Source organism: Pelophylax lessonae (genome assembly GCF_965119305.1).
Source record: "Pelophylax lessonae genome assembly, chromosome: 7".
NCBI classification, from domain to species: Eukaryota; Metazoa; Chordata; class Amphibia; order Anura; family Ranidae; genus Pelophylax; species Pelophylax lessonae.
In genome coordinates this window covers 197,374,484-197,401,898 of record NC_138774.1, presented here as the reverse complement: position 1 = coordinate 197,401,898, position 27,415 = coordinate 197,374,484, and the positions used below count along the sequence as shown (strand labels likewise).

General features: G+C 40.7%; 1 protein-coding gene across 1 annotated transcript in view; it reads left to right on the top strand.

The window, feature by feature from the left end:
- Positions 1-27,415, top strand: part of CACNA1B (calcium voltage-gated channel subunit alpha1 B) — a 450,568-nt gene that overhangs the window by 320,463 nt on the left and 102,690 nt on the right. Inside the window, exons 20-24 of the mRNA XM_082263407.1 lie at positions 15,691-16,503; positions 17,325-17,503; positions 20,315-20,441; positions 20,721-20,850; positions 23,801-23,860. Of these exons, the coding sequence (XP_082119533.1) occupies positions 15,691-16,503; positions 17,325-17,503; positions 20,315-20,441; positions 20,721-20,850; positions 23,801-23,860 (1,309 nt within the window). The remainder of the gene's footprint in view (positions 1-15,690; positions 16,504-17,324; positions 17,504-20,314; positions 20,442-20,720; positions 20,851-23,800; positions 23,861-27,415) is intronic.

Genomic DNA, 27,415 nt, shown 5'->3' with positions numbered 1-27,415 from the left:
ACTTGCTTGCTGTTCCGTGCCTTAATTGTATTTCATGTACAAATTTTTCAAGGCTTCCACTAATGATCAAATATATGGGGCATATTCATGAAACCGCAAATGAGCCACTTACCAGTCATTTACTGCTTTTGTAGCTGGATACCTTTAAGAAAATTCTTCATTTCATTGAAGTCTATTTGACAGTTAGATTTGCTGGGTACTCATCAGATTAGCTCTCTTTCACTACTACTTTTCACTACTACTCACTGGACAAGATTTCTCAGTTTCTAAAGACAATCCAGGTCTGGGTAACTTTCGTGTATTGATGAGATTCTAACTGTTGGCAGTCCCAAAATATTGTAAGCATTCACCTTTATTACCTATACAATACCCACTATGTTTAATCCAGTGTTCATTTTGACATCAAATTTCAATAGTCTTCGGACTAAATCTCCATTTAAATTTTAGTCGTATTTTAGTAATCTGTTAACACTATTTTAGTCAACTAATTTTGTCAACGAAATTAACACTGATTTAATCCCACTTGCGCACATTTCACACCTTTTCACTATGTTAGCTCATTTTTTCAAAGAACAGGCAAGAGGAAATACGGTGTCACAGAATCAGTAGAGCTGCAGAATCTGGAGGGTATTTGTACCTCTTTACCCAGAGAGCACAGCTGAGGAAGGGGAGGGGAGTCAAAATTGTGTATACATAACTTTTCAAATCCACTGGCTAATATAACAGTTTATCATTAGTATATTTATTTTTTTAACATTTTACAAGCTGGCCCTTCAAGCTTTTGTTGTACAAAGGTTTAAACATTAGCTTCCAAAAGTGGTTAGCTTTATGTATAAACTTTATGTACTGTGTATAATGTATTTTCAAAGTGCAATAATCTTAAAAAAAAAAAAACCTGTCGCTATGTATAGTTTGTTATTATATACTCTATAGTCACAAGAGGCAGACATGTCTACCCATGGCATAGTCTGATTTTGCTTCCTGCTCCTTCTCACAGTGACACAAAGTTTGTGAGTCAGCTAACCCTGAATGCAATGCATTCCCTGTGTGGCAGATATCTTATCCTATCTTTCAGAACTGTGGATAACAGGATTAAGCCAGGTACACACAGGCCGAATGTCAGAAGTCATTTTCTGGTTAAAAAAATGGACGACATTCAGCCTGTGTGTATGTCGGTCTGTCTGACAAAAGCCAGCCATTCAGCCAGCTTCTCTTAGATGGGCATGCTGGAAAACCAGCACCCGACTGACTCCCGATCAGCACTCTCAGCCAATGGCGAAGATCGCTTTAATCTGGCGAGGGGGTCCGCCACCCTGTCAGAACACAACAGCTCAACGGGGGAGATCGCTGTACTAATGTCTGATGTTTAGTACAGCAGCTTCGACCGGAGCTGTCAGTTTTTTTTCATGCAACCCAGCGCACGAAAAAACTGTTAGCATGTACCAGGCTTTAGGCTGTTTTCACTGTTTTGCTGCATTGTAAAACGCTGGTCACCACGACACACCCTAAGCAATTATTTTCGGTGTGTCCCATTCACACTTCAACGCAGCTCAGATCTGCGCTAAAGCAAGCTGTGATGAAATGCAGACATGTTGCATTTTCTCATGCAGAGCTGCTGTACAGCAACATGAATGAAGTGTACATTGTACACGTCAAATACAGTTTGTATAATTACACAAAAACAAGGGACCTGTGTGTGATGTGCTGAACTGTTCACCACACTGCCCTCTGCCACAGTCGTAAAGAGGTAATGCACTGTCTGTTCCAATTATCTGGGAAGCATTTTAAACTGATCTCAAATGTAACTGAATGCAACGCAAAGCAACACATTCCCAAAGCCAATTGACACAATCCCTTCCTTAAAGTAGTACATAGTGTTATTTTTTTTTTTTACCTTCATGCATTCACAGCCAAATACATTTAAACCCCCTGTATCCCTAAACACTTACCTTCTGCCCCATGTCACTGCCAGTGGGTGCAGGATAATCCATGTCATTCCCTGAACCTCCGGTTTGTAGAGAAGAAAGGGAGGGAATGGTAGGCTCCTGCAGCTGTCTGTCAGTTTGCTGGGAGCTGCGAACAGAGGTGTGGCATGGCGGGCATTGTGTGTTTGGGAGTATACAGCCTTGGCTGGGAAAACACACAACAACTAGCTACAGGAGAGACCTACAAACAGGAAAGCTGAGATTCAGAGACTTGCTGGACTACAAAAAAAGCACATTTTTTCAGGAAGAAGAATACTTCTTAAATAATTCTAACTTCTCAGCTAAAATTGAAAAAAAAAAAAAATAGGATTTGCTATCACAGTAAGCTGTGACACAGTAATTGAAATGGATAATCTTCCCTGCTTTTAGCGGCTAATCCACAAATTTCTATCTAATAAAAATAAAATGAGAAAAAGTGGAATATACCTTCAAAAAATGTGGAAATCTTATCCAAAATAAATTGGTTCTAAGAAGGTTTTTTTTACCTTCTCTGTGTTGCTTTGCGGCAGACACAGCGGCCGGGGATGTACAAGTGCCATGGCAGAAATTATACACCCCTGTTGCATTTGGCGGGCGGTACCGCTCACCCAGCACAACCAATTCAAGTGAATAGGGTCGCGCTACAGGTGTAAACAAGGCCTTACATTGTCAGAAGGAGCAGGGAAGCACAGCCATTATGTAGTACTGCAAAAAAACAAGTATGTATTCAGAAAGTTTGCCTGTCCTATGCCATACCTATGTAGTACTACCCCTGTAGGAGTTGCAAATGTCAGGGTTCCCCACTGCTGCACAGCCAGGCACATTGCATCTTCAACTTGCATCTTCAACTTGGAGATAATAACTTGGATGGGGATGGGAATTATGGGATGCTCAACTTGACAATATCAAACAGAACCAGGGACAACTTACTCCCTATTTACAGCTTCCACTTGATCCTCCTGCACAATAATTTGATGCTTTCATGAAGAATGAACAGTCTTTTGTTAACTTTGCAACAGCCCCTTACAGGCTAGGAACTTTCAGTCCCTTAGAGAAGCAGCACAGGTGGAGTGAACTGCACCCTGCAACAACTTCTGCTTCCCTGTAGACACCGGTCCCCGCTCTACTTCTTGAAGAAAATGCTAGCCCACTTGGCTTCTGCTTCACCAGCCCACCTCTCTGTTTCTTTCTCCCAGTCTACCAAACTGACACACTGGGCCAATCCTCCCAACTGACACACTGGAGATCTCCCAGGGCAATGCTGTAGACTTAAGCACACTGCTGTCTTCAAGAGCGACCTGCTACATGTGGCTGTCTCTCCCTTTGTCTATCCCTGCACCTTGCTGATCTACTCACACTGTCCTTACTTGCTCCTGCTGCCTCTCTGGAAAGCCTCCTTCCAACTGCCTCCTGTAGTAGGATCCTTCCAGGCCAGCCACTGGAGCTTCGGCCCGAGGTAGAACCCCTCTCCCCGACAGGGGTCCCTCAAGGACCACCGACAGTCTCCCTCAGCACTGAATCTCCATCTTCCACCGAACTCCCCTGTTGGCATAACTCATGACAATTTAGGGGCTCACTTAGTTCCCTGCTAGGCCCACTTCCTGGGGATTGGCTAATGGCCCCCTAAATATGCAAGATAACCCTCCTAGCTTCTGCCCGCTAATTTCCAGAACAAACCCTTGGTGAGCACCAGAAAGCTGCCTGGCTGAGTCACCCAGCCCTGAACTCCAATGAACCCTGACCTGGATTCCATGGCTCAGGCTTAGCCCAGAGCCAGAATATAATTGACCTGCACTACCACTAGTAGCACACGAGAGGGTGCTACACATAATTGCCTATTATAGGTTAAAACAAGGTTCATAAAACATTAACTTATATTGATTAGAATATTTACAGTAAGGTCATATTTTTTTTTACATTTATCTAAATTAAAAATGGGAAAGATTATGTGTTCCCTTTAAGAACAAACAGGTACAGAAATTTACACTTTTCATAGCATGCAGAGTGTTAAGATTTAGGATGGCACAGACTTGCAGGATGTTGTGGCGTGTTAGGCTGCCTTTGTAACATGCGTGGAACAGATTGTATTATGTGTGCGGATCTGTGCTCCTGTGCTTGCTGGCAGTAAAAGAAAACCACCTCAAATACGAGCTTTGTGAGGCACGAAGAATGATATCTGGCAAGACAGTGGTCTGGCAAGCGGAGCTGCTACACACTCTTACAGCTGTGGGGGTGCCAAATCTCTGCCATGCTAAAAGTAAATAGAAGCAAAATTAGAAATTTATGTTACAGAGAGAAACTTGCCAGTAGAACGTTCGTCCTACAATATGCCCTTTAAAATGTGACAGCTGTATTTATAGCCATTGTGCATTTGAAAATATATATGACTTCAAGGCCAGCTTATATTCTAGTTTTGGGTGGGCACTAATTCTCCCTGGCTAGTTATATATATTCGATTGGCGATATTGCGTGGCAGTCTGTGTCCCTGCCCCCACCATAAGGCCATAAAGAAGGTGCTGTCTTGTAGCCAGACTTTCCTCTTTTTTATTCTGCATCATGCACAGCCAGGGCTGCTGTTAGAGATCACAGGGCCTCGTACAGCCTACCTGGCAGGGCCCAACCCCCCCAACCAAATTTTTAAGACAATATTTTCACATAGAGTACACTAAAATCATTATTAGCGGACACAAACATAGCAGAGAACCTGTGTGAATTAGCCCTTTTTAATTTTTTTTTATTTTACATTTTTTTTAACCACTTGCCGAATGCCGCACGACTATATACGGCGGCAGTCAGCCCCTCACAGGCAAAGTGACTTAGGGGTACGTCACTAGCCTGTGAGGCTCTAGGGAGCGAGCACGCGCCGCCGGAGGTGCGCTCCCGCTCGCTCACGGACCCCCCCCCCCCTGCGCGTGTGAGCGGCGGACACCAGGAGAAAGGCAGGCGGCTAATGTAAACAAAGGGGAGTCTTTCTCCCCTGTGTAACAGCAGAGATCATACGGTCCTGCTATGTTGGACCGTAGATCTCTGCTGTTACATGAAAAGCCACATCCAATCACAGTTAGAAGCATGCCCCTAGGGACACACTTAAAACCTCCTTCTCCAATAAAGTTAACCCTTTTCCTGCCAGTGTCATGTATAGCACTGATTACTATAGTAATGTCACTGGTACCCCCAAAAGTGTCAAAAATGTCAGTCAAGGGTCCGATCTGTCCGCCGCAATGTCGCAGTCCCGCAAAAAAAATCGCAGATCGCCGCCATTACTCGTTAAAAAAAAAAAGTGAAAAGGGAGCACACGGGTAGGGGGATCAAAAGCAGGCAGAACAGGGAGGGGGATCAGTGTCAGAGAAGCAATTACAGGAATGATGTCCTTTGTCTGTCTCTCTCCCTGGAGCAGGTGAAAGTTGGCAGGAGGGGGAGAAACTGGCTTTCAGCTGCTGCCGAGAGCCACACAGGGCTTCCTTCTGTAATTGCCCTCTGCACGACCACACTATTCCCCGTGTTGTTGGGCCCCCCCCCCTTGTACCCGGCCCCCTACAGGAGGACTGGTGGTCCCCCCTATCAGCTACCCTGTGAACAGCATACCTGGACACTGTCATTTGGCTTTGTAATGGCCAAAGATTTGGAAAGGTCTCATTACTGAAGTCCCTAATATGTAAGAATCTTGTGTACATTCCAAATCACTGATCCGCAATATGCATGTAGCTATGAAGTGGGAGCTCCTGGTCTGAATAGTTGTTCTGGGTCAATGACTTGCAAAGTATGGAAGCCTTTGGATCTGCATGGCAGCTAGGAAACTAGCATTTTCAATAGGAGAGCTTAGTATTAATAATAGTAATACTCTCCCTTAGTATTAGTAATACTAAGGAGAAATGTAAAAAAATTTGATTCATACGCTATCACGGGAATTTTAAAATAAATTATATATGTCCCTGATGCTGCAAATACAAAAAAATGATACCTAGGCAGTCTACTAAATGAATATAGAAAGGAGGGGGGTACTGCTGCGCTTCAGGGATGGAGTAAATGTCAATTACAATCAACAATTCTAAACATACAATAAATTAAATGGTATTCATTCATAAGTACTTGTGGGTATATAAGAAAAAAGGTGCTCCAATCAAATAAAAAGGAAAAGTGCAATGTATTCCTCCAATTGTTGATTGCTTAGTATACAATTATTTTGGTGCAAATCATTAAGGTGCTAGACACAAATATGGGGCATAAATTAGTCGCATAAATACACTGAACAAATTAAATTAAGGTGCTGAGGTGTAAAATGACCAAGTAGGTGATGAATGTGCAAATACTTAGTAATTAACATCAAGTGCAAATGAAGTACAAATTAAGTATTGTGCAACCAATTGCAACATTTAATGTGCAAAATAAATAAATATATAATATTCCAAAATTTAAAAATAAATAAATATAAAGGTGCTGTAGTGTCCAATTAATTTGGTGATGAATTCCCAGTTTATATCTTCTATAATTTTTAAAGTTCTTTATTTATTGCATCCATTTTCCTCTATCATTTTATAAAACATTAATAATTATTATTAATTAAATAAATATAATTTTATTCTGAGGGGAGAATGATATCTAAAATAAGGAGTACATATAAATAAAAGGAGGAGTAAAGTATGGATAAAGGACTAATAGGAGGTGGAGAGGATTCCTAATATATAACTATATAAATATCTGTTTAGGAGAGAGGGCAATAAATATTCTTATATATTATTTATTATTTAATTAATAATAATTATTAATGTTTTATAAAACAATAGTCTTTTTAGAGTTTGTAGGAAAAAAATTATTAAAATACGGTTTAACCTGTATTTTGACGCATATAATCAAAAAGTATCCTGTACAGGCATAAAGAAGAAAGGAAAAAGAAGCTATATGGTTGACAAAAATAATTGGCAAAGGGGTACTCCTATAAAAATTGTATGAACTTTAATGAATCAATTGAAAACAAAATGTCTACATGCCCGGCTGCAGCAAAAATCTGTTTATTTGTTGTTTTATTTGTTTGTCAAGTGTCTTGTTTTTTTGTGCACAGACTTGTTATCTCTCTTACATATGTTAGCATATGATTTATGCTGCAGCCGGGCATCTAGACATTTTGTATACAATTGATTCTTTAAAGTTCATACATTTTTTATCAGAGTACCTCTTTGCCAATTATTTTTGTCAACCATATAGCTTCTTTTTCCTATGCCTGTACAGGATACTTTTTGTTTAACATCAGTGCCTGACCTTAAAAATGCGCTTGTGGAAGAATGGTCAAACATTCCCATAGACACACTCCTAAACCTTGTGGACAGCCTTCCCAGAAGAGTTGAAGCTGTTATAGCTGTAAAGGGTGGGCCAACTCAATATTGATCCCTACAGCCTTATGCCCCGTACACAAGTGCAGATTATCTGCAGACTTTTGTCTGCAGACTTACCTTTTCTATGTAGTGCAAGGGCCTGCCGGATTGCATACAAATTGAAAGTGTTTAGGTTTGACCTCATATTATATGGTTTTGGTAAGTCTGCAGACAAAAGTCTGCAGATAATCTGCACGTGTGTACGGGGCATTAGACTGGGATGCCATTAAAGTTCATGTGCGTGTAAAGGCAGGTGTCCCAATACATTTGGTAATATACAGTAGTGTATATTAAGAATCATTGAAAACATTCCATACAAGCATCTATGGGCTTGGAAAGATCAGTTTGTAAATGGATAGAAAATTGGCTAAAAGATAGAATTCAGAGAGTAGTGGTTAATGATTCTTACTCTGAATGATATAAATTTATCAGTGGTGTACCCGAAGGTTCAGTGTTGGGACCCTTACTTTTTAATTCCTTTATAAAACATATAGGGTCTGAGATTAAAAGTACCATTTCAGTCTTTGCAGATGACACCAAGCTTTGCAGTGGAATAACTTTCTTACAGAATGTCTCCAACTAACAAGCAGACCTCAATTTTCATTGGGCAACTATGTGGCAAATGAGGTTTAATGTTGATAAATGTAAAGTTATGCACTTGGGGGCTAAGAATATGCATGCATCATGCATACTACGGGGAGCAAAACGTGCATCATACATGCATCATACATACTAGTGGGAGCAGAACTGGGGGAATCCATAGCAGAGAAGAATCTGGGTGTTCTGGTAGATCATAAGCTTAATAATAGGGTGCAATGCCAAGCTGCAGTTTCCAAAGCAAGCAAAGTCCTTTCTTGTATTAACAGAGGCATGGACTTGAGAGAGACAGAGATCATTTTGCCCCTGTACAAATCATTAGTAAGACCTCATCTGGAATATGCAGTTCAGTTTTGGGCACCAGTTCTTAAAAAGGATATCGGGGAACTGGAGAAAGTGCAGAGAAGGGCGACCAAACTAATAAGAGGCATGGAGGAGCTCAGCTATGAGAAAAGATTAGAGGAACTGAATTTATTCTCTCTTGAGGAGAGGAGATTAAGTGGGGATATGATCAACATAAAATACATAAGGGGTCCATATAGTGAACTTGGTGTAAAGTTATTCACTTTAAGGTCAACACAGAGGACAAGGGGGCACTCTTTACGTCTAGAGGAAAACAGATTTAGTCTCCAAATACGGAAAGGTTTCTTCACCGTAAGAGCTGTGAAAATGTGGAATAGACTCCCTCCAGAGGTGGTTCTGGCTAGCTCACTAGATTGCTTTAAAAAAAAGGCCTGGACTCTTTCCTGGGTGTACATGATATAACTGGATACTAATATTAATAGGTAAAGATGATCCAGAGAATATCAGATTGCCTCTCAGGGGATCAGAAAGGAATTTTTTCCCTGCTGTAGCAAATTGGATCATGCTTTGCTGGGGGTAGCTTGTAGAGCTTTTTCTTTTCCATTACTTTTTATTAATAAGTATTTCAAAGACGTACAAAAGCCAATCAGAAAACATATGGCGCTTGTAGAACTTTTTAAAAGATAAGTATGGGATTCAGTGTTTTTCCCCTTTTGCATCTGTCCCCCAGCACCTCTGCACTGAGTTCTGAGCGATCGAGCACCGCTGATCGCTCGGTTCTGACAGCTCCCCGAGCAGAGAGCTGCTGAATGTCAGTCACAGCTCTCTGCTCTGCCCCCTTCTCACTCATTGGAGCGCTGGGCTGTGGAGGGACGGGGAGTGGCCGGCTCAGGCTCTCAGCAGCTCGCTGAGAGGGTGAAACAGGTATCTGTCCAGGCACCTGGCAGATTCCAGCTCTATGGTCACGATGATGCGGTGCCTGGACCGACATCTGTGACGTCAGCAGAGAGCGGACTTCAGACCTGCTGAAACGGGTCACAGGAGTGCATGAATTGCACTCCTGTAATCCATAGGGGATATACAGCCAAACAAACTTTGGCTGTACATCTCTTTTAATGTTTAACATTAATAAACATTTGTAAAACTTTTTATACGTTCAATATTGTTAATTCCATTTACTATTTGGTAACATAAAGTCCCGGATCCCCGTTCTTCGTCCTTTTTTTTGATTATTCCAACATTATTGGAATGCGGTACTGCTTTGCAAAAGTTGGGTTATAGAAACATGTTGTAATTATAGTAGGCTTATGTATTTTCTCACTATAGGTTATCCTAAATGCTGCATTGTCACTGCAGGCAAACAGCATGGCTATTTTGTAAATGATGGTTGTAGAAACTCATATTCAAATTTTTCCTGTTTGGCTTGCACAGCTGAAATATTTTACATTTAGGTGTTTAATCTCTCCAAATGTGAGTCTACCGCTGGGCCTCTGTGTAGACCCATCTCCCGTACCAGCCATGCCTCGGAGGTGCCCCCGAGCATCTAATTGCACTGCCCTTGTTAAAGCCAAGCTTAAAAATAGATCTTATCACTATGCAAATTACCCAGTTCTTCCCGTCTCCCGCTGCGTCTGAATCCCCTAAATCCTGCATGTACTGCGCTCCCATAGATCAATGTATCTCATAGATACAGGGGAGAGGAGAGAACATATATTCCTGGATAAATGTGTGTGCATTACATTTACAGTTGGCTTTACACAAAGCAATTTCCGATCTGTTAATTTAGAATACTGCTTTTATGCAAACCAAAAACAAAGTTTAAGGAAAACCAAACACAGTTTAAAGAGCTACATTAGGTGTGCATGTTGACCGATTAGGTGAGCCTTTCTGTAACTTTATAAGTCTGCATGAATGCATGTCTGACATGCCACCATATACAGAAACAGTATCAATTCTCAACAAAAGTTTTATCTTTTATCATTATAAAGCAGTCCTTGAGCTCCAGTCAGGGGACTTTGCCAAGGCTGGGATGATATCATATTTCTGAAAATGCTGGTTCTCTGGCTCTTTATGGCTTCAATACTTTCTAAATAACTGACCTATAACAAGCATGTAGATAAGGAAAGCCATAACAACATTAGAACCCTCAATTTGTATACCTATTTTAGAGCAGTGGCTTACAAAGTGGTGGACACTTCATAACAGCCAGAGAATGAGTATTTTTAGGCCTATAATGCCTTCAGCACTTGATTCCATCTAGATTCATAATACAGAATGTCTACAACACTGGAATTCCATAGATCCTCTGTATGACAAATGTCAGTGCAGGCGACAGATTCAAGTACCTATCGTAAACAGGGCAGGCAATTCTAAAGGGCCAAACCCCTGGAAAAGTGGTGTTAGGCCTGACGTTAGGCCTGACGTTTCCAATTCACGTACATTGAAGCATGTTGTTTAGAGCCAACTGTCAGGCATTGAATGCTGGGCCTTTTGGTTCCCCAATAACTGCAGAGCCTGTCTGGATATTCTTTCCTTCAAGCTACTCCATCGCAATCCATCTTTCCATTCTGCTATCTTTTGCAGTTTCGCTCATTATCTTTCCTATTTTATTCTGGCTCTCCAGCAAAATCATTTGGGCTCAGTGCTGAAAGAATATGAAAAAGAGCGATCTGTATTTAAATAATACATCCTCAACTACTAAGAATAGCTGTGCTCATCTCTCCATCCACCGGCCTCTTATTAAACACCGTGAGAAATGGTTATTAAAAATGTTATCAGATTTTATCACACACTAATTATCAGGAGAAAAATCTTATGTAGCAGTAGTTTTTTTCCTCTCTGTACTGGTGTATAGATGATGTAAATTTTCCTGGTCATTAATGCCACCATTTAAATAAGAGGACTGTCTTCAGGGATATTAAGTTTAAGGAGAGCTCTAAGTACTAAGCAAAAATGTACTAGCAGCAGTCCAGAGATACTATTTCTCATGACCAATTTATTCCTCAGTTTTAATCAGCTAATACATGTTTTTTTTTTTTAAAGCAACCACAACTTAAAGCAGAACAAAAACCTGGTCCCTGCCAATATTCTGCAGAATGGGCTCTCTCCCAACAGGCCAATCACCATGGAGCATGAGCTTGGTTTATTGCAGGGCTATAGGTCTGAGTCAGTAGGGGGCGCATCAGGTCTCTACAATGAGATCACTACTTCCCCACAAAGTGCAATGGTCCCACTGGCAGGTGTCAGGCTTCTCTACTCAGGCTGTGGCTGCTGAGAAAATATAAAGACCTACTCCATGCAAAGCGTACAGAATTTTTGTACCTCTTCCCCATCCCACAATAATGGAATTTCCCTGCAGTAGTTTGTGTCCCCTGCCCCTTCCCCTCAATAATGAGATTTCTCTACAATTCCCCCACCCTCTACAATGATGAGATTTCCCTATAGTAGTTTATGTATCCCCCCCCCCCCCACACACACACACACACAATCAGATTTACCTTCAGTGCCCTCCCCCTACAATTATGGATTTTCTGTGTATTAGCTTTGCACCCCCCAACAATTAGGAGAGTTCCCAGCAGTGCCCCCCCCCCCCACACAATGATTAGATTTCCCTACAGCAGTTGTGCCTTTACCCCTCCCACAATGGATGGATTTCCCTATATTAGTTTTGTTTCTGCCTTTCCCACAATGGTGAGATATCCGTGCAGTAGATGTGTCTCTGCCCCTCCCACAATGGTGAGATTTTCATGCAGTATTTGTGTCTCTGCCCCTTCTGCAGTTGTAAGATTTCCTTAAGTAGTTGTGTCTCTGTCTGTCCCACAGTGTTGAGATTTCCCTGATGTAGTTGTGTCTCCACCCCTCCCATAGTAGTGGGATTTCTCTGAAGTAGTTTTGTCTCCATCCTTCCCACAATGGTGAGATTTCCCTGCAGTAGTTGTGTCTCTTCCCCTCCCACAATGGTGAGGTTTCTTAAAGTAGTTGTGTCTCCACCTCCTTCAACAGTAGGAGGATTTCTCTGCAGTAGTTTTGTCCCTGTCCTTTCATAAATGTTGGGATTTCCATACAGTAGTTGTGTATCCTCCCCTCCCACAATGGCGAAATTTCCATGCAGTATTTGCGTCTCTGCTCCTCCCGCAATAGCGAGATTTCCATGCAATAGTTGTGTCTCTGCCCCTACCACAATGGTGAGATTTCAATGCAGTAATTGTGTCTCTGCCCCATCCGCAATTTGGAAATCTCCTGAAGTAGTTGTGTGTCCACCTCTCCCACAATGGTGAGATATCCATGCAGTAGTTGTGTCTCTGACCCTCCCACAATGGTGAAGTTTTCATGCAGTAGTTGTATCTCTGCCCCTTCTGCAGTAGCGAGGTTTCCTGAAGTAGTTGTGTCTCTACCTGTCCCACAATGTTGAGATTTTCCTGAAGTAGTTGTGTCTCCACCCGCTCCCACAGTAGTGGGATATCTCTGCAGTCGTTTTGTCACCGTCTTTCCCACAATGGTGAGATTTCCTTGCAGTAATTGTGTCTCTGCCCCTTCCACAATTGTGAGATTTCCCTGATGTAGTTATGTCTCCACCCCTCCCACAAAACTTGGATTTCCTTGCAGTAGTTTTGCCTCCATCCTTCCCACAATGGTGGGACTTCCCTGCAGTAGTTGTGTCTCTGCCCCTCCCAGAAATGTGAGATTTCCTTGCATTAGTTTTGTCTCTGCCCCTCCCACAATGGTGGGATTTCTCTGCAGTAGTTGTGTCTCTGCCTCTCCTGCAATGGTGAGATTTTACTACAGTTGTGTCTTTTGGCCTTCCAGGACCACCATAAAATTGTCATTCACAGATAAACTCATCAGTCTACATCATAGTGGCACCATCATCTGGCTTTGTAAAGGCCATAGCAGAACTGCTAAATCTGATGCAGAGATCTCACTGCTGGAATCCCCAGAAGATATAAAAGTTCCAGCATGTAGTCTTCCACAAACCTAAAATATCTTTTTGGGTGGTAACATTCTTTCATATTATACTATATTAATCTCATTAATAGGAAAATAATATATTAATTTAATTACAACAGAGGGTTGTTTGGAGAGGGTTGTTTGGCACTAAGGTTGGAGGCGCTGAAATATGTATTATATTTGATGTGTCTCATGTCCTGGTGGCCTGGGGCAAATGCTTTAAATGATTTAAATTGCCCTAACCCAGCACAGAGGGATAACAGTGTCTAGATTTACAGTATCTCACAAAAGTGAGGAGAGGAATTAAAAGACAAGTGTGTCTTGCCTACAGTCAAGCATGGTGCTGGGAGTGTCATGGTCTGGGGCTGCATGAGTACTGCTGGCACTGGGGAGCTACAGTTCATTGAGGGAACTATAAATGCCAACATGTACTGTGACACACTGAAGCAGAGCATGATCCCCTCCCTTCAGAGACTGGGCCGCAGGGCAGTATTCCAACATGATAACCCCAAACACACCTCCAAGGTGACTGCTGCCTTGCTAAAGAAGCTGAGGGTAAAGGTGATGGACTGGCCAAGCATGTCTCCAGACTAAAACCCTATTCAGCTTTTGGGGGGCATCCTCAAACGGAAGGTGGAGGAGTGCAAAGTCTCTAACATCTGCCAGCTCCATTATGTCGTCACGGAGGAGTGGAAAAGGACTCCAGTGGCTGTGAAGCTCTGGTGAACTCCATGCCCAAGAGGGTTAAGGCAGTGCTGGAAAATAATGGTGGCCATACAAAATAATGACACTTTGGGCCCAATTTGGACATTTCACTTAGGGGTGTACTAACTTTTGTTGCAAGCAGTTTCAACATTAATGGCTGTGTGTTGAGTTATTTTGAGGGGACAGCAAATTTACACTGTTATACAAGCTGTACACTCACTACTTTACATTGTAGCAAAGTGTAATTTCTTCAGTGTTGTCACATGAAGGCCCCGTTGACATTGCCGCGATCCGACTTGGGGGGGCGACCTCCGAGGTCGCGGTGCGAGCAGCGCGCCGCGACCTCGGAGCGGCCGCCACGGACTTCATAACATTGAAGTCTATGCGGTCGCCTCCGGGTCGCCCCAAAGAAGCTCCGGACCCTTTTTCTAAGTCGGAGTGACTTGTGTCGCTCCTATTAGAACGGGTCCGCAGCTTCCCTATGGAAGGTGACCTACGGCGACCTGTGAGGCGACCAGGTCGCCTCACAGGTCGCCTTAGTGTGAACGGGGATGAAAAGCTATAATAAAATATTTACAAAAATGTGAGGAGTGTACTCACTTTTGTAAGACACTGTAGCTTGCACTATTTTTGCATGTATCTACCTTCCTCAGTGACCTGTGCAATTGCTGTCTGGTTTGGGCTGATTTTTTTTTTCTTGTTTAGCTCTCAATAGAGTATGGATGCATGTTAGGTTTTTTAATTTCTGTGTTCACTTGGGCAGATTTACCTTCTGTACTTTTTGCTGACCATTGTCACCAGGAGAGAAGGTGATGGTAATTCCAAAATTTCTAATATATAAAATAAGATAAGATAAATACTTTTGTTGTCATTGCAACACAAATTACAATGAAATTCTATAAAAGCTCCACACATATGTAGACATATAACAGCCACAACACACACACACATGAACATTACACCCCCCATACAAAAAGCTTAAAAAAAAAAAAAGAACCCTTACCACAGCAGCAAAATCAAGTCACTTACAGCTGGATAATGTTATTTAAATTTAACATTTAGGGCCTTAAATTGTCACCAGAAGAGAAGGTGATGGTAATTCCAAAATTTTACAGTTGTCACTGAAACAGGAGGTGTGGGGATATCTTCCAATGGAGCCATCTGTTGTTATGATACCTGTATAAGAAATGATTTCCCCTCATGTAGTGTCTCTGGGACAATTAAGGGATGCCTCCTTAATGGGAACTGACAGCATAAAAAAAAACTGACAAGGGTCCTAATCATTCCATACTCCATCCAAAATTACATATTATTAAATCTAGGAAAATGTGTAGGTTAGTACATTTTTACAGGGGGCCCAAATTAAATATGTTCCATCTGTAAATGGGTGACTTTATCAGTAATTATCTTCATTTATTTTGCTAGGAACCTTTGTTCTCCTTCCTTTTTCTGCTTTTGTTAAGTGTTTGATCGATTGGTATGTCCTGCTAATCCCAATTTATGTGTTGCTTTGTAGTTACAGGATACAGGAGTAATAGTAATCCAATATTGTCCCTAATTCCTTACCATATTTTCTCCGTCCCATGAATCTAATTTTCCATTCATTCTTCATTCATCCTTTAGTTATGCATTTTTCATACATTTTTACAACTTTTGAATTGCTTTAGCTTGTTCTTTCTTTGTTACTTCATTGTTGATCTGTTTATTTGCTGTTTTTTCCTCCATCTTTGTCTGCCCCTCCATCCTCCCAATATTCTGTCTAGAGTGACTTCTGATATATAACATCTTCTGCTTTTGCTCAACAGACAGCAAAACTCAACTAAATGTCGGTCTGTATGGGAGCAGCGCACAACCCAAATCCGTATGCACAACTTCCGGGCTAGCTGTGAGGCACTCTACAGTGAGCTGGAGCCTGAAGACCGTCTGCGCTATGCTACTACTTTGCGACTGCGGCCAGATATGAAGAGTCACATGGATCGACCGTTGCTGGTGGAGACGCAAGATTCCACAGAGACCAAAGACGGCAGCCCAGAAGAGTTAGCACCCAATGAGATAGAGCCGGGGCCTGTGGAGGCTACGGAGCCAGCACCACGGAAACACCGGCACCGGGAGAGAGGCACAGGCGAAACCAATGGTGGCTGTAGAGAGAATGGTAATCATAATGGAGACTCAGGTAGTAACGATAGAGAGGAGCGCCATCGTCAGCATAGAAGTCGCAGTAAAGAAGGAGAAAGTGGGAAGGAAGGAAGGGGAGAGCGGAATCGAAGCCAAGAGAGGGGAAAGCGGCACCACCGCAGGGCCTCCCCTGAAGAGGGTACAGAAAGGGAGCACCGCCGGCACCGTACACACCGCCACTCTGCAGAAAGACAAGGCAAGGATGGTAATGGACAACCAGGTTCTGGCAGCAAAGGCGAGAGAAAGTCTCGGCACCGAGGAGGAGGGTCGAGATCAGGCACCAGAGACGGAGATGGCACAACTCGTTGTGAAAATGGGGAGGAGGTTCCTAGGTCACGTCATCGCAACAGGCACAAAGCACTTTCTACATATGACACAGAGGAGAAAAAAGAAAATAAAGATGGAGAATCTGCTGAGAAGGAACATCGTAATCACAGACCCAGGTAACTCATCCATATATCAGTGCAAGGACTCTGGGCCTAAAGCTTGGGACTGTCTGAGAGTGATTGTGTTTTCCCCAGCAACTGGTCAGCTCTCCCCTCTTCATGATATAGTACTAGGCAGAAATAGGAAATAAGAGGCTGTTTGGTTGCTTGAGAGGCAACGCTGACATATCACACACATCGATATGTGAGTTGCATAGTGGAAAATAAAGCTAAAAACAATATGAGTGTCCTGAAGGATTCCAACTCAATAATCTCTGAGCATGATGGTATTGTTCCTGGTGCCAATAATTTAGTGAGTCACTAATTCAGAACAGGTAGTTACGTAAGTCATAAGGTTCGATTTGGGGGAAAGCATGCTTGTTAAGTGACGCACCAGATAGTGGAGCAAGAAAAATTATAACAAGTCAATGGTCCAATATTTCTGATTCCTTTGAAGTACAGCAAATTATTTTTTTACCAATTCCTTTTAAAGTGAACCTGTGAGGATGGACATATAGGAGCTGTCATCATTGCAAACTTGATTTGTAGAGGTGCAGGCTCCAAAGCAATCATCCTGACTCTGACTGCACCAATATTTAATGGAAGCTGCATTGAAGAAATGATGTTGTATGATAAGGAGGTACCAGTGAAGAGATTAGAGGTTGTGTCTCTTTGAAGTGTAGCCATTGCTGTTGCTTTTTCAAAGCCTGGACCCAGCATGTGACAGTTTTTCATTGTTAATCTCATGTTATTAAAGCTCTCTCTCCTTCTACCTGTTCCAGCATCTGTTCAAACTGCTTGGAAGTCTTGTTTAATAATATATATATCTATCACTGCAGGGACCGTAACGAGGCTGAGGTCCCCGTCGGGGGTCTGCAGCAGCTGCCAGAGCAATCAGAAGATGCCGATAACCAGAAAAATGTGAACCGAATGTCTCAGCCGCACACGGATCGCTCCAGCACAGTTAATATACCCGTCACCATCACAGCACCGCCTGGAGACACCGCCGTCATACCAAGTGAGAACTCTTGCTTAGAGATGCAGTTTCTGGCATGTGCCATCACCATCATTGCACCTGTGCCAAAATGTTAATTTATTTACAATGCCTATGACATTCCCATCAGCAAGGGATTAAAGGTTAATGCACAAACTGCACTTGCCAAATTCTAAAATGGATATTTATACAGTACACACTCATTTATCTAGGGCATTACGCTTCTTAATCAACAAATTATTTGTTAGTTTAAAGGATTGTTTATATTTTGTAGACATAAAAGTTCATTTTCAAGAAAAAATAAAGCTCAAATGTTATTGCTAAAGTTAGCTAAAACACTTTAAACCTTTTAAAGGGCAGTGTCCATTTATATTTCTAGACCTAATTTTATGTGGAGAGGGGAGTGTTTATTCTTTACACAGTTTTATGTTTCCTAGGTAAACACAGACCTCCTATCTGCTTCTCTTCCATAAGGATTGTCATGTATGCACTACGACCACAGTGCTGACATATGATGTCCTATCTCTTGTTTTTACTTGCCAACCCCCCTAGGATATTGTATTGCGAAATTATTTACATGTAGACATTTTGTATTATCACTGAAACATTAGCTATAAAGCAATATTAGATCCTGCTAATTCTATCACCTGCTTGCTGTACCATATTTTAAATTCAACAGATTTGTAAGTGATTCCTTTAAAGAGACCATCCACCAAAAGGTTGAGCTTGGCGGTATGATTCAGTTCTAAGTTTTGCATACTCCACAAATGAGATATCCCTGCCAAAATTCCCAACTCTCTTTTTATCTACCCAGGAGTTTGGGATGTCCCCCTCTTCATTTCTGTTCCTCCTGTCATCATAATATAAAATATATTTTAAAAATCTAACGGGAAGAGTGGGAACCCCTCAATTTGTTAAGCAGGTGAGCAGAACAGGACACCCAGCTTAGCAATATCAATAGATGACATTGTCAGGTAATTAAAATCTAAAAAAAAAACTGACATATCAGTTTTGGCAAGAATGAGCCTTCTTCCAAGTCACATGAGGCATTGTAAGGCTGACAGTTACAAGCATGACTCCGAAAGGCAGAGGCATGATGGGACTTTTAGTTCCACAACAGCTGGAAGGCTACAGATTGATGCTTTAGGGCCTGCTAAAATTAATTATTTAAATTTATAGAGAGTTACCTGTTTTCTGACAGGTCCGTCCCGACCCATAGACTTGTATTAAGAAAGAGGATCAGTGAAGACCAGCTACTGCGTAGGAATACTAGACACGAAGCAATGAAAAGATAGGGCTGCTTTCATGTACTTATATTTTTATAAAATATATCAGTTACTTAAAAATATTTTTTAATAATTATGCTCATTTCATTTTTCTACATTATGCATCTCTATCTTTTTGCTCCCCTCCAAGTCTCTGAGTCAATTTCATCTTAATAATCTCTTTCCAAAACTGGTACACAATTGCTTGTATAATATAGTTTTCTTTCGCTAGAAAAATATGCCAGTCATAAATAGAAATAAAGTATTATGATCTACTAAAAGCCACACTTGTAAAGTGTAGCACCCTCGGCAATATGGTTTATTTCACACTATAAATTAGACTAGTAGACCATTTTTATGGCCATTTATTCCATTAAATAACTGTCTCCAGGGTAGGAAATCTGACCATCACTGAAAATAAGGTAAGGCAGGCATTTTTCACCTAAGGTGAGAGAAGGACTACCAGTTTTGTAATGACCACCCATAAATGTTGGGTGAATTTGTACCCCCTCACCTAGTCACTCTTTTCATAAGGTTGATCGATTTCACTGGACGTGTCTGAACCCCTCTCCTCCATCACTCAACATTACCACAGAGTACCTGTGTGCAGTGTCTACTACCTGCTACCTTTGGTATCCTCACTTGTACCCACAAATACCATAGTAGTATTGGCCAACAGTTTAAACTACTATCAAGGAAAAATTCCCCAGTCAATGTCAGTTGACATTTTTTTGTAGATAATAGTGGCTGTGGACATGTTACTGTAGACAAAAAAAAAAAACATTAAAGTGAGCAGTGCTTAGTGGATATGGGAAATCCTATTATTAGTAATATTTTCTTCTTATTATTATTGTATAATCTTATATTAATAGAGTTAACAATATTGTAATTATTGTGCAAAGAAAGTAGCACTTTTTTGTGGAATGTTTCTGTATATTTATAGTATATAATATATATTTAAATATATGTTAGTATTACAAACATTTTGATTAAACTGAAGGCAAACATTTTATTTTGTTTTGGATAGAGTGGCGAAGTGTTTAAACCTCTGTCCAGTTTTAACACCAGCTGTGTACCCATAGGGGAGGTTCCCCCTCACTTCCTGCCAGGACAGTAAATAATGTGACATCTCTCCAATGGCAGCACAAATACACATTTGGAGTGAGGAAGGGTGGATGAGCATTTTTGATGTTATATATTTTTTTTTCCAACCGTGCCTTCATTTTCTTGTGACAACCACACCCTTTATTTTTTGAATCACGGGGGGCAGAAAGTGAGGGAGAAGGTCCCCCAATAGGGTCAAAGACAGGAAGTAGCCTAAAAGAATCATTAGCTCCTCCCCATTTCCAAAACTTTAAATGTATGCTAATTTGGCGCAGCCTACATTTTACCCCAGCACACTCAGTTCCCTACTCAATTATTACTCTAGATACTGGTCTCTCAAGACTTCTCTGAGTAACATGCAGTTGTAGGAATGTTTCTAATTCTTGGTGATCTGCTGACATACACACCAGCACACATAATGGATTCAATACAGAATAACAATACATCCTCTAATGACTCCTCACAGTCAATAACGTGGAATTCGACGTCAAGTCTGAGGAGAAGAAGGAGATGGAAGCAGAGGATTTAACGAAAAATGGGCCGAAGCAGATTCTGCCATACAGCTCCATGTTCATCTTCAGCTCCACCAACCCGTGAGTGCTTTCGAATTGCCAATACATTCACCATCATCCCTCAATTGTCATTGCTAGCCCTCATCTGTGTTGCAGGAAGGCTGGGTCACTTTGTCATATGAACAATTTCTGTCAGCAGTCCATTTCATCCCGAGGACATTTGCGTCAGACTTTAGCTTAGTTGTTGAAAAATGATTTGACAGGAGCTTCATCAAACAGAGGAAGAATTTAGTGTGTGGAAGGCATGTGTGGTAGTAAAGACAAAGCGCCTGATGGTTTTCCTTCTTGCTTTCCTGACAGAGTCCGCCGCCTGTGTCACTACATTGTCAACCTACGCTATTTTGAGATGGTCATCCTGGTAGTCATTGCCCTTAGCAGCATTGCACTGGCTGCGGAAGACCCCGTACAGGCCGATGCCCCTCACAACGATGTAAGCAACCCTGAGGGTCCAGATTGTTTTTTTTACACCAATCTACAAGGATTTCAAAATCTGAAATGGAAAGTTAAAAGAGAATGTGGTTTTGTTTGTTTTCTTTATTATAGTCAAGATTAAAACATTTTTTTTAAATATTTGTTGTTTTATTAGTCTAACACATAATAAATAATTTATGCCTACTCATTTTCAGAGAGAAGGTGGAGCTTTAGGGTTCTTTTCTTGTAAATAACACATTGTTTACAGACCACAGTAGTTCAAACTGAAATTTAAACAAACACAAATTCATGAAATGGGTTGATTACTAAAACTGGAGTGTGCAAAATCTGATGCAGCTGTGCATGCCAGCCTGCTTCTAACTTCATCTTGTTCAATTTAGCTTTGACAAGAAAACCTGAAAACTGACTGGTTTCTATGCAGAGCGGCACCAACTTTTACACTCTCCGGTTTAAGTAAATAAACCCCAAGGACTTCTTCCACTCTTTCAGTACAGCTCTGTCTGAGGTTTCAGTCAGAGACAGCGTGCCTGAAAGGTAATAACTACAGCTTGGCTTTCCCTTTAGAAAGCCCATTGTGCAGTGTAAATTCATAGCCTCATATAACGTGTTTGAGAAATATGTTGAATGTGCATGAACAGGTAAACACAAATGCAAAGAAGCATCTCAGTGTTTACAGAAGTACAGCCATTCACTTGTATGACAGGCTTTAATTGATTTACCATGGGTATACCTGAACTGCCAGAACCAGATTGTAGTTTGACAGCCAGGTCTTGATTTCTTGTTACACTTTTAAAAAACGTCCAGTTCACACCTCATGTAGTCCAGTGCGTTTTTTTTTTTCTGTACCAAAAATGCATGAAAAGTAGGTTATATGGTTTCCATGGCATAGTTCACAACAGTAAGAAAGCAGCACCAGCTTAGTGAAGCATAAGGTTTATTAATACAAAAAACACGTAGTAACTTACTCTTAGGTAAGTAAAGGCCGGTAGGGTAGGTGAATGGAATCATCCATCTTCTTGTCCTGGATACCGTTGCAGAAAGGAGGGGTGCAGGGTGCCGGTAGTGCATGGAGGCTGTTGTCTGGCAGCCTGTCTGATGGTGCTGTGGTTGTGGGGGACTCTCAGTGGGGCCCCACTTCCTACTTCCAGTCAGCCTGACATCACTTCCTGTGAGGCGGAGGGAAAGATGGGCATTGCTAGCTTTCAGAGCATCCTAATGAAACAAGAGTAAGTTACTACGTGTTTTTTGTATTAATAAACCTTATGCTTCACTAAGCTGGCGCTGCTTTCTTTCTGTTTATTCTTCTCAGAGCCTCTCCTTGCTCCAGCTGGCAGCCACTTTTCGTGGGCCCCCTCCCCCTCCCCGTTCCACCTTATCCTTTTTTATATTTTTCTACCCATTTTTTACTTTCTATATTTTTACCTCTTTACCTCATGGTATGCCACCCACTAACATCAGAGAGCGCCATGTGATCATTGACTTTATAGTTCACAACAGTGCTGTCAGTTTCAGGGCATTCCAGTTTCAGAAACAAAAAGTAAAACTTGCTGCAATTTTCCTGCACTGGACTGTACTGGAACATAGTAAAACGTATCAAAAACTAACCAGAATGCAATGAAATGCATCCAAAATGCACCCGATACCAGTACAGTGAAAAAATAAACGGGAAGAAAAAAAAGAACAAAAAAAACACCTAGAATGCATCTGGAAATCAAAAATGCACCAGAACACATTAAAAACGTGCACGCAGGAACGGATCTGGAGTGCGTTTTTGTGTTGTGAACCAGCCCTTATTTACTTTTAGTTTTTACTTTCCTTTGATCCGCACATAGGGGTTGATTTACTAAAGGCAGATAGGCTGTAAACTTTGCAAAGTGTGGTTGCACTATGCAAGTGCAGTTGCTCCAGAGCTTAGTAAATGAGGTAAAGCTTCACTTTACAAAGAATACCCAATCACATGCAAGAAAAAAAAAAAAACAGCATTTTTTCTTGAACATGATTGGACGATGGAAGTCAGCAGAGCTTCTGCTCATTTACTAAGCTCTGGAGCAAATGCACTTGCAGAGTGCAACTGCACTTTGCAAAGTGCAGTCTTTTTCCCTTTAGTAAATCAACCCCATAATGTCAACTGAAAAGTGTTTTTATTGTTATTTTTTAAACCCTATTTAGCTGGCATTGTTTCAGATGAATTTTATTTATCTAATTATTTTCCTATCTTTATTAATTTACCTTTTAGATTTCCATTCATATTACATCAAATTTGGAAAAAAAAATGTTTTTTCAATCTGTAATAAGACTAGGAGGCCTGCTGGAAAAAAAAACACTCAAGCATTCACACAACCATCACAAATAACCTCCATCATTAGTATAATATGTTTACTTCGTATGATTATAGTTTCACTTTAAAGTAGACCTGAACCCAAAAGGGAAGGTTTGGAACTTTATAGGAAGCATTTAGAATTTAATTGTTCCTAAGCATTTCCTTGAATATTATACCCTTTTTCTTGAATTCCCTCTGAAAAACAGCTGTACCTTTCCTGATATTTGACTAGGCACACCACTGCTTATAGCCTTATAACTGTATATCTGCACTGTGAGATCTAAGATGCTGCTGCCTCTGACTGCTAGTCTCATGAGATTTGTAGTGAGATCTTCTTGGAGGCTCTGAGATCAGCAAAGCTCTACCATTATCAAGATGGTCGCCACCAGAAAGAGACACTGTGAAGAAGGCATGGTAAGTCAGTAATGAGGGAAAGATCAGCTTCAGGGAGACCACAGGCAATACTGTTAACTAGTCCTTTGCACTGCCTCCAGGGATCAGTTCCTCTGGACAAAGGGTCCTAAAAAAATAATTGCAAAGCCATTGTTTTTTGATTTGCTACTCTTACCTTTAGTTTTTATTTTTCCTATCTGTTGGTAACAGTTTTTGGATATCCTTGTGATTGCAGGTGCTGAAATACATGGATTATATTTTCACAGGGGTCTTCACTTTTGAGATGGTGATAAAGGTAAGTGTAACCACTACATGAGTTTAGTTTACTACCCACAGTCCATAGGTGAAAGGTTTCTATCTTGCATAATAATATGCAGTTGTCTGTTAATCAAGTCAAATGTATACCGTTTATTAGTTGACTATACAATACCAGTCTTAGTTGCCAAACATTGCCTGAAAGTTGGAATTAGGCTTGTAGTAGAAGACTTTTCCGCAGCTGAGCGGGCAGATGACAGGTCTGTGTCCGCTCAGTTTATGCAGAGCAAACACAGACAGAGCCCGCTCTGCTCTATGGGCTGCTGGTTTAAATGGACTTTGCTGTCTGCTTACAACTGACTACCTTGATCTGATCTGCCTAAATAGGGGGGGGGGGGGCGGATTGAATCTGAGGTAGGCAAGTGTAAATGGACCCCCTAGTCCATAGGGGTGAATGGACCGTCTGATCAGGTCCGCTTGAATAACTGACAGGCGGAACTGATCAGAATGTGTGAAAGAGGTCTAAATCACGAGAGGAAAAAGAGAAGGTCAGTTGTTACCCTATTACTGGAAGTATTTTCAAGGGTTAAGGCAGGTGAATGGAGCAGCAAGGAAGTGTGCTAAAATTGAGTACCAGCTGAAAAGAAGAATGGGCTATCAAGGCCACCTTTCATTTTGTCAAGAATGGTGAAGTGACAGGTGTACTTTAAAGGTTACACCTCTTTGTGACATCACCATAAAAAAAACACATCTAGAGAGCCTGCAAGTGTATATTATATATATATAAATACACAGTATTTCTCAAGTCATAAAAGTCTATGTATTAAGAGACCATTCCTTTATTTTATCCTTCAGCTTGGCTTGACTCATTAATGTCTCTAGTATACATATAATAAATGAAAAAAAGGCATTACAACATTAGTATTTGGGTCACAGTTTTCCCCTTGCTTGGTTTTGTTTTGGGTTTTTCTAATCCATTATAGAAAAACACACTCTACTGATATTACTCAACAGTTCCTGTGCTGTGAAGCCACACAGAGCCTCCTTTACAGTGTTTTCCGTAGACTTCCAACAAAATCTAATTAATATTAGCTGTGTCATTTCTGTGCACTAATTAAAAGCTTGGCCGTTCTGAGAAGGCGCTTCTCTATTCATTTGCTAATTAAAATATGGAAAGTTCTAAGATTAGTCAGCGTTTGGGACTGGGAAACACACCCACCTGAAAACTCATATCATGTGCCTAAGATCACGCCAGGACATTCAATAAACCCAATAACAGTGGACCAGCATCATCCATTTCTTGCAGTTTTAAAAGTCTGTTGTGTAGCAATGCATTTGCAACTGGGTCTTGCAATAGTTATGTCCATTTTCCCTCCAAACTTTGAGTGGTTGACCTGAAACAAAAATACAGGTAAGGTCTTCTAACTTGCCTCTTGTTCCAGATCAGTAACTTAAAATACATAATCCATAAGATTGGGAATGGCACTTCTTACTTCTTTTTCTTTCTGTTTTTGTATATATTAAAAAATAAATAAGGAATAAAAAAAAGGAGTAAAAAAAAAAATCCACCCGATCAGCATAATAGCCAGCAATACACATTTTCACACAGAATCCCTATAGTACAGGTTTACTTTGAAACCTAACTCTAGTTTTGGACAGTAAGAAAGACATAAAACCTATGTAAGACCTTTATTTTCAGACTTGTGGGGATTACCCTGCTCTTCTTGTCAGAAGATGGAAAATCACTCCCTACATTGCACCAAAATACTTTTGCAAAATGGGTAAGGGTTAGTACATCTATCAGGTTAATAATATTAAATGGGTCTTCCTGTGCCATTGACAACCTCTTCCCTCTTTTCTTGTCCTTCTGTCAAGAGGTGAAGTCTCCCCAAAAGAGACACAGACAGCAATATAAAGTTTAACTGATACTATACTGATAATGTTATACAGAAAACATGGCAACTGTGCTAAAGACAGAAAGCAGGTTTTCCCCAGTGCTACTGAACAAAGCTAGAGCCTTGCCACTGATTCTTATATAAGAATTGCAACTCTTTCCATGAGTAGTTCCTGTAGACTGCAGTAAGAGTTGGACATAGTATACATAAATGTAAAGAAACTATAAATACAATCCAATAATATGATGTTATGCTCACTTCTTTAAAATATAATAAATAAATAACAAAACAATTAATAAATATGCATGTGATAGTGATGCAGTGATAAATAAACCATATAGCACATAAAAGTGATAAGAAGTGCGTTAAATGAACATCCTTGTAAATATATAGTTCATTAATGTGGACAGTGTAATAAAATCGTGAATAATCAAAGGTTATGATCAAGTGAACAGATAAATAAGTGACTCCAGCACAGAGTGATAGAAGAAATAAATCAAACACTCTTCTGGGTGTGCTACACCCTTACCTTACTGCTGTAAGGTAACAGCATGTACTGGATCTCTGACAATCCTGAAGTAAATCTGGGGTGGGGGCTGTGACGTCCTGAGATCTCCAATTTAAACAGAGTACACACAAGAGAGATCTCAGGTCTCCACAGCCCCCACCCCAGATTTACTTGAGGATTGTCAGAGATCCATTACATGCTGTTACCTTACAGCAGTAAGGTAAGGGTGAAGCACACCCGGAAATGTGTTTGATTTATTTCTTCTATCACTCGGTGCTGGAGTCACTTATTTATCTGTTCACGTGATCATAACCTTTGATCATTCACGGTTTTATTACACTATCCACATTAATGGACTATATATTTACAAGGATGTTCATTTAATGTACTTCTTATCACTTTTATGTGCTATATGGTTTATTTATCACTGCAGCACTATCACATGCATCTTTATTTATTGTTTTATTTGTTTTATTTATTATATTTTATAGAAGTGAGCATAACATCATATTATTGGATTGTATTTATATTTTCTTCACATTTATGTATACCAAGTTTTTTTCACCTATTTAGTCACAGCAGATTTTTAATGTATTTATTGCCTTTATAAGCGCAGCTCCACATTTTATTCTATTTTATTCATTTGATCCAGCTTTGGTAAGGCTTAACAGGCAGCTGCAGCTATGCTTCATCTTATATACCATTCTTACCTGATAGCGCAGGGGTCCTATCCATACCTACCTAAGAGTAGGACATAGTCATGAAAATGTTTAATTTTTTTAATTGGCGTGATCAATTTGAACCCATCTAGGCAGCACTAAAGACATGCATAATTACATTATAGAGAGGCTCTGATGAATTAAGTTGAATGCCTATATTGCAAAGTCACAGCCTCAGGAATTAGTGTTCTTAGAAAATGATGACCAAAGGGTTTTGCAGAGTAATTTGGCCTAGTCTGTATGACTAAAACCAGAAAATGAAAGTCCTCTCATTCTAATGTTGCACTTTGAATGGGAAGTTCCTTTAAATGCAGTTGGAGGCATTTGGTATCTCATTCTGCTTTGACATACACACAGAGTTTTAAGCTGTTGCTGAGTCATGATTTTGGAGTCATGCATATGTGTAGGTGGTATATTGGGATCACTTTATCTTGGATAGGATTGAATTAGCCATGGGGAAGTTGTGACAGGTG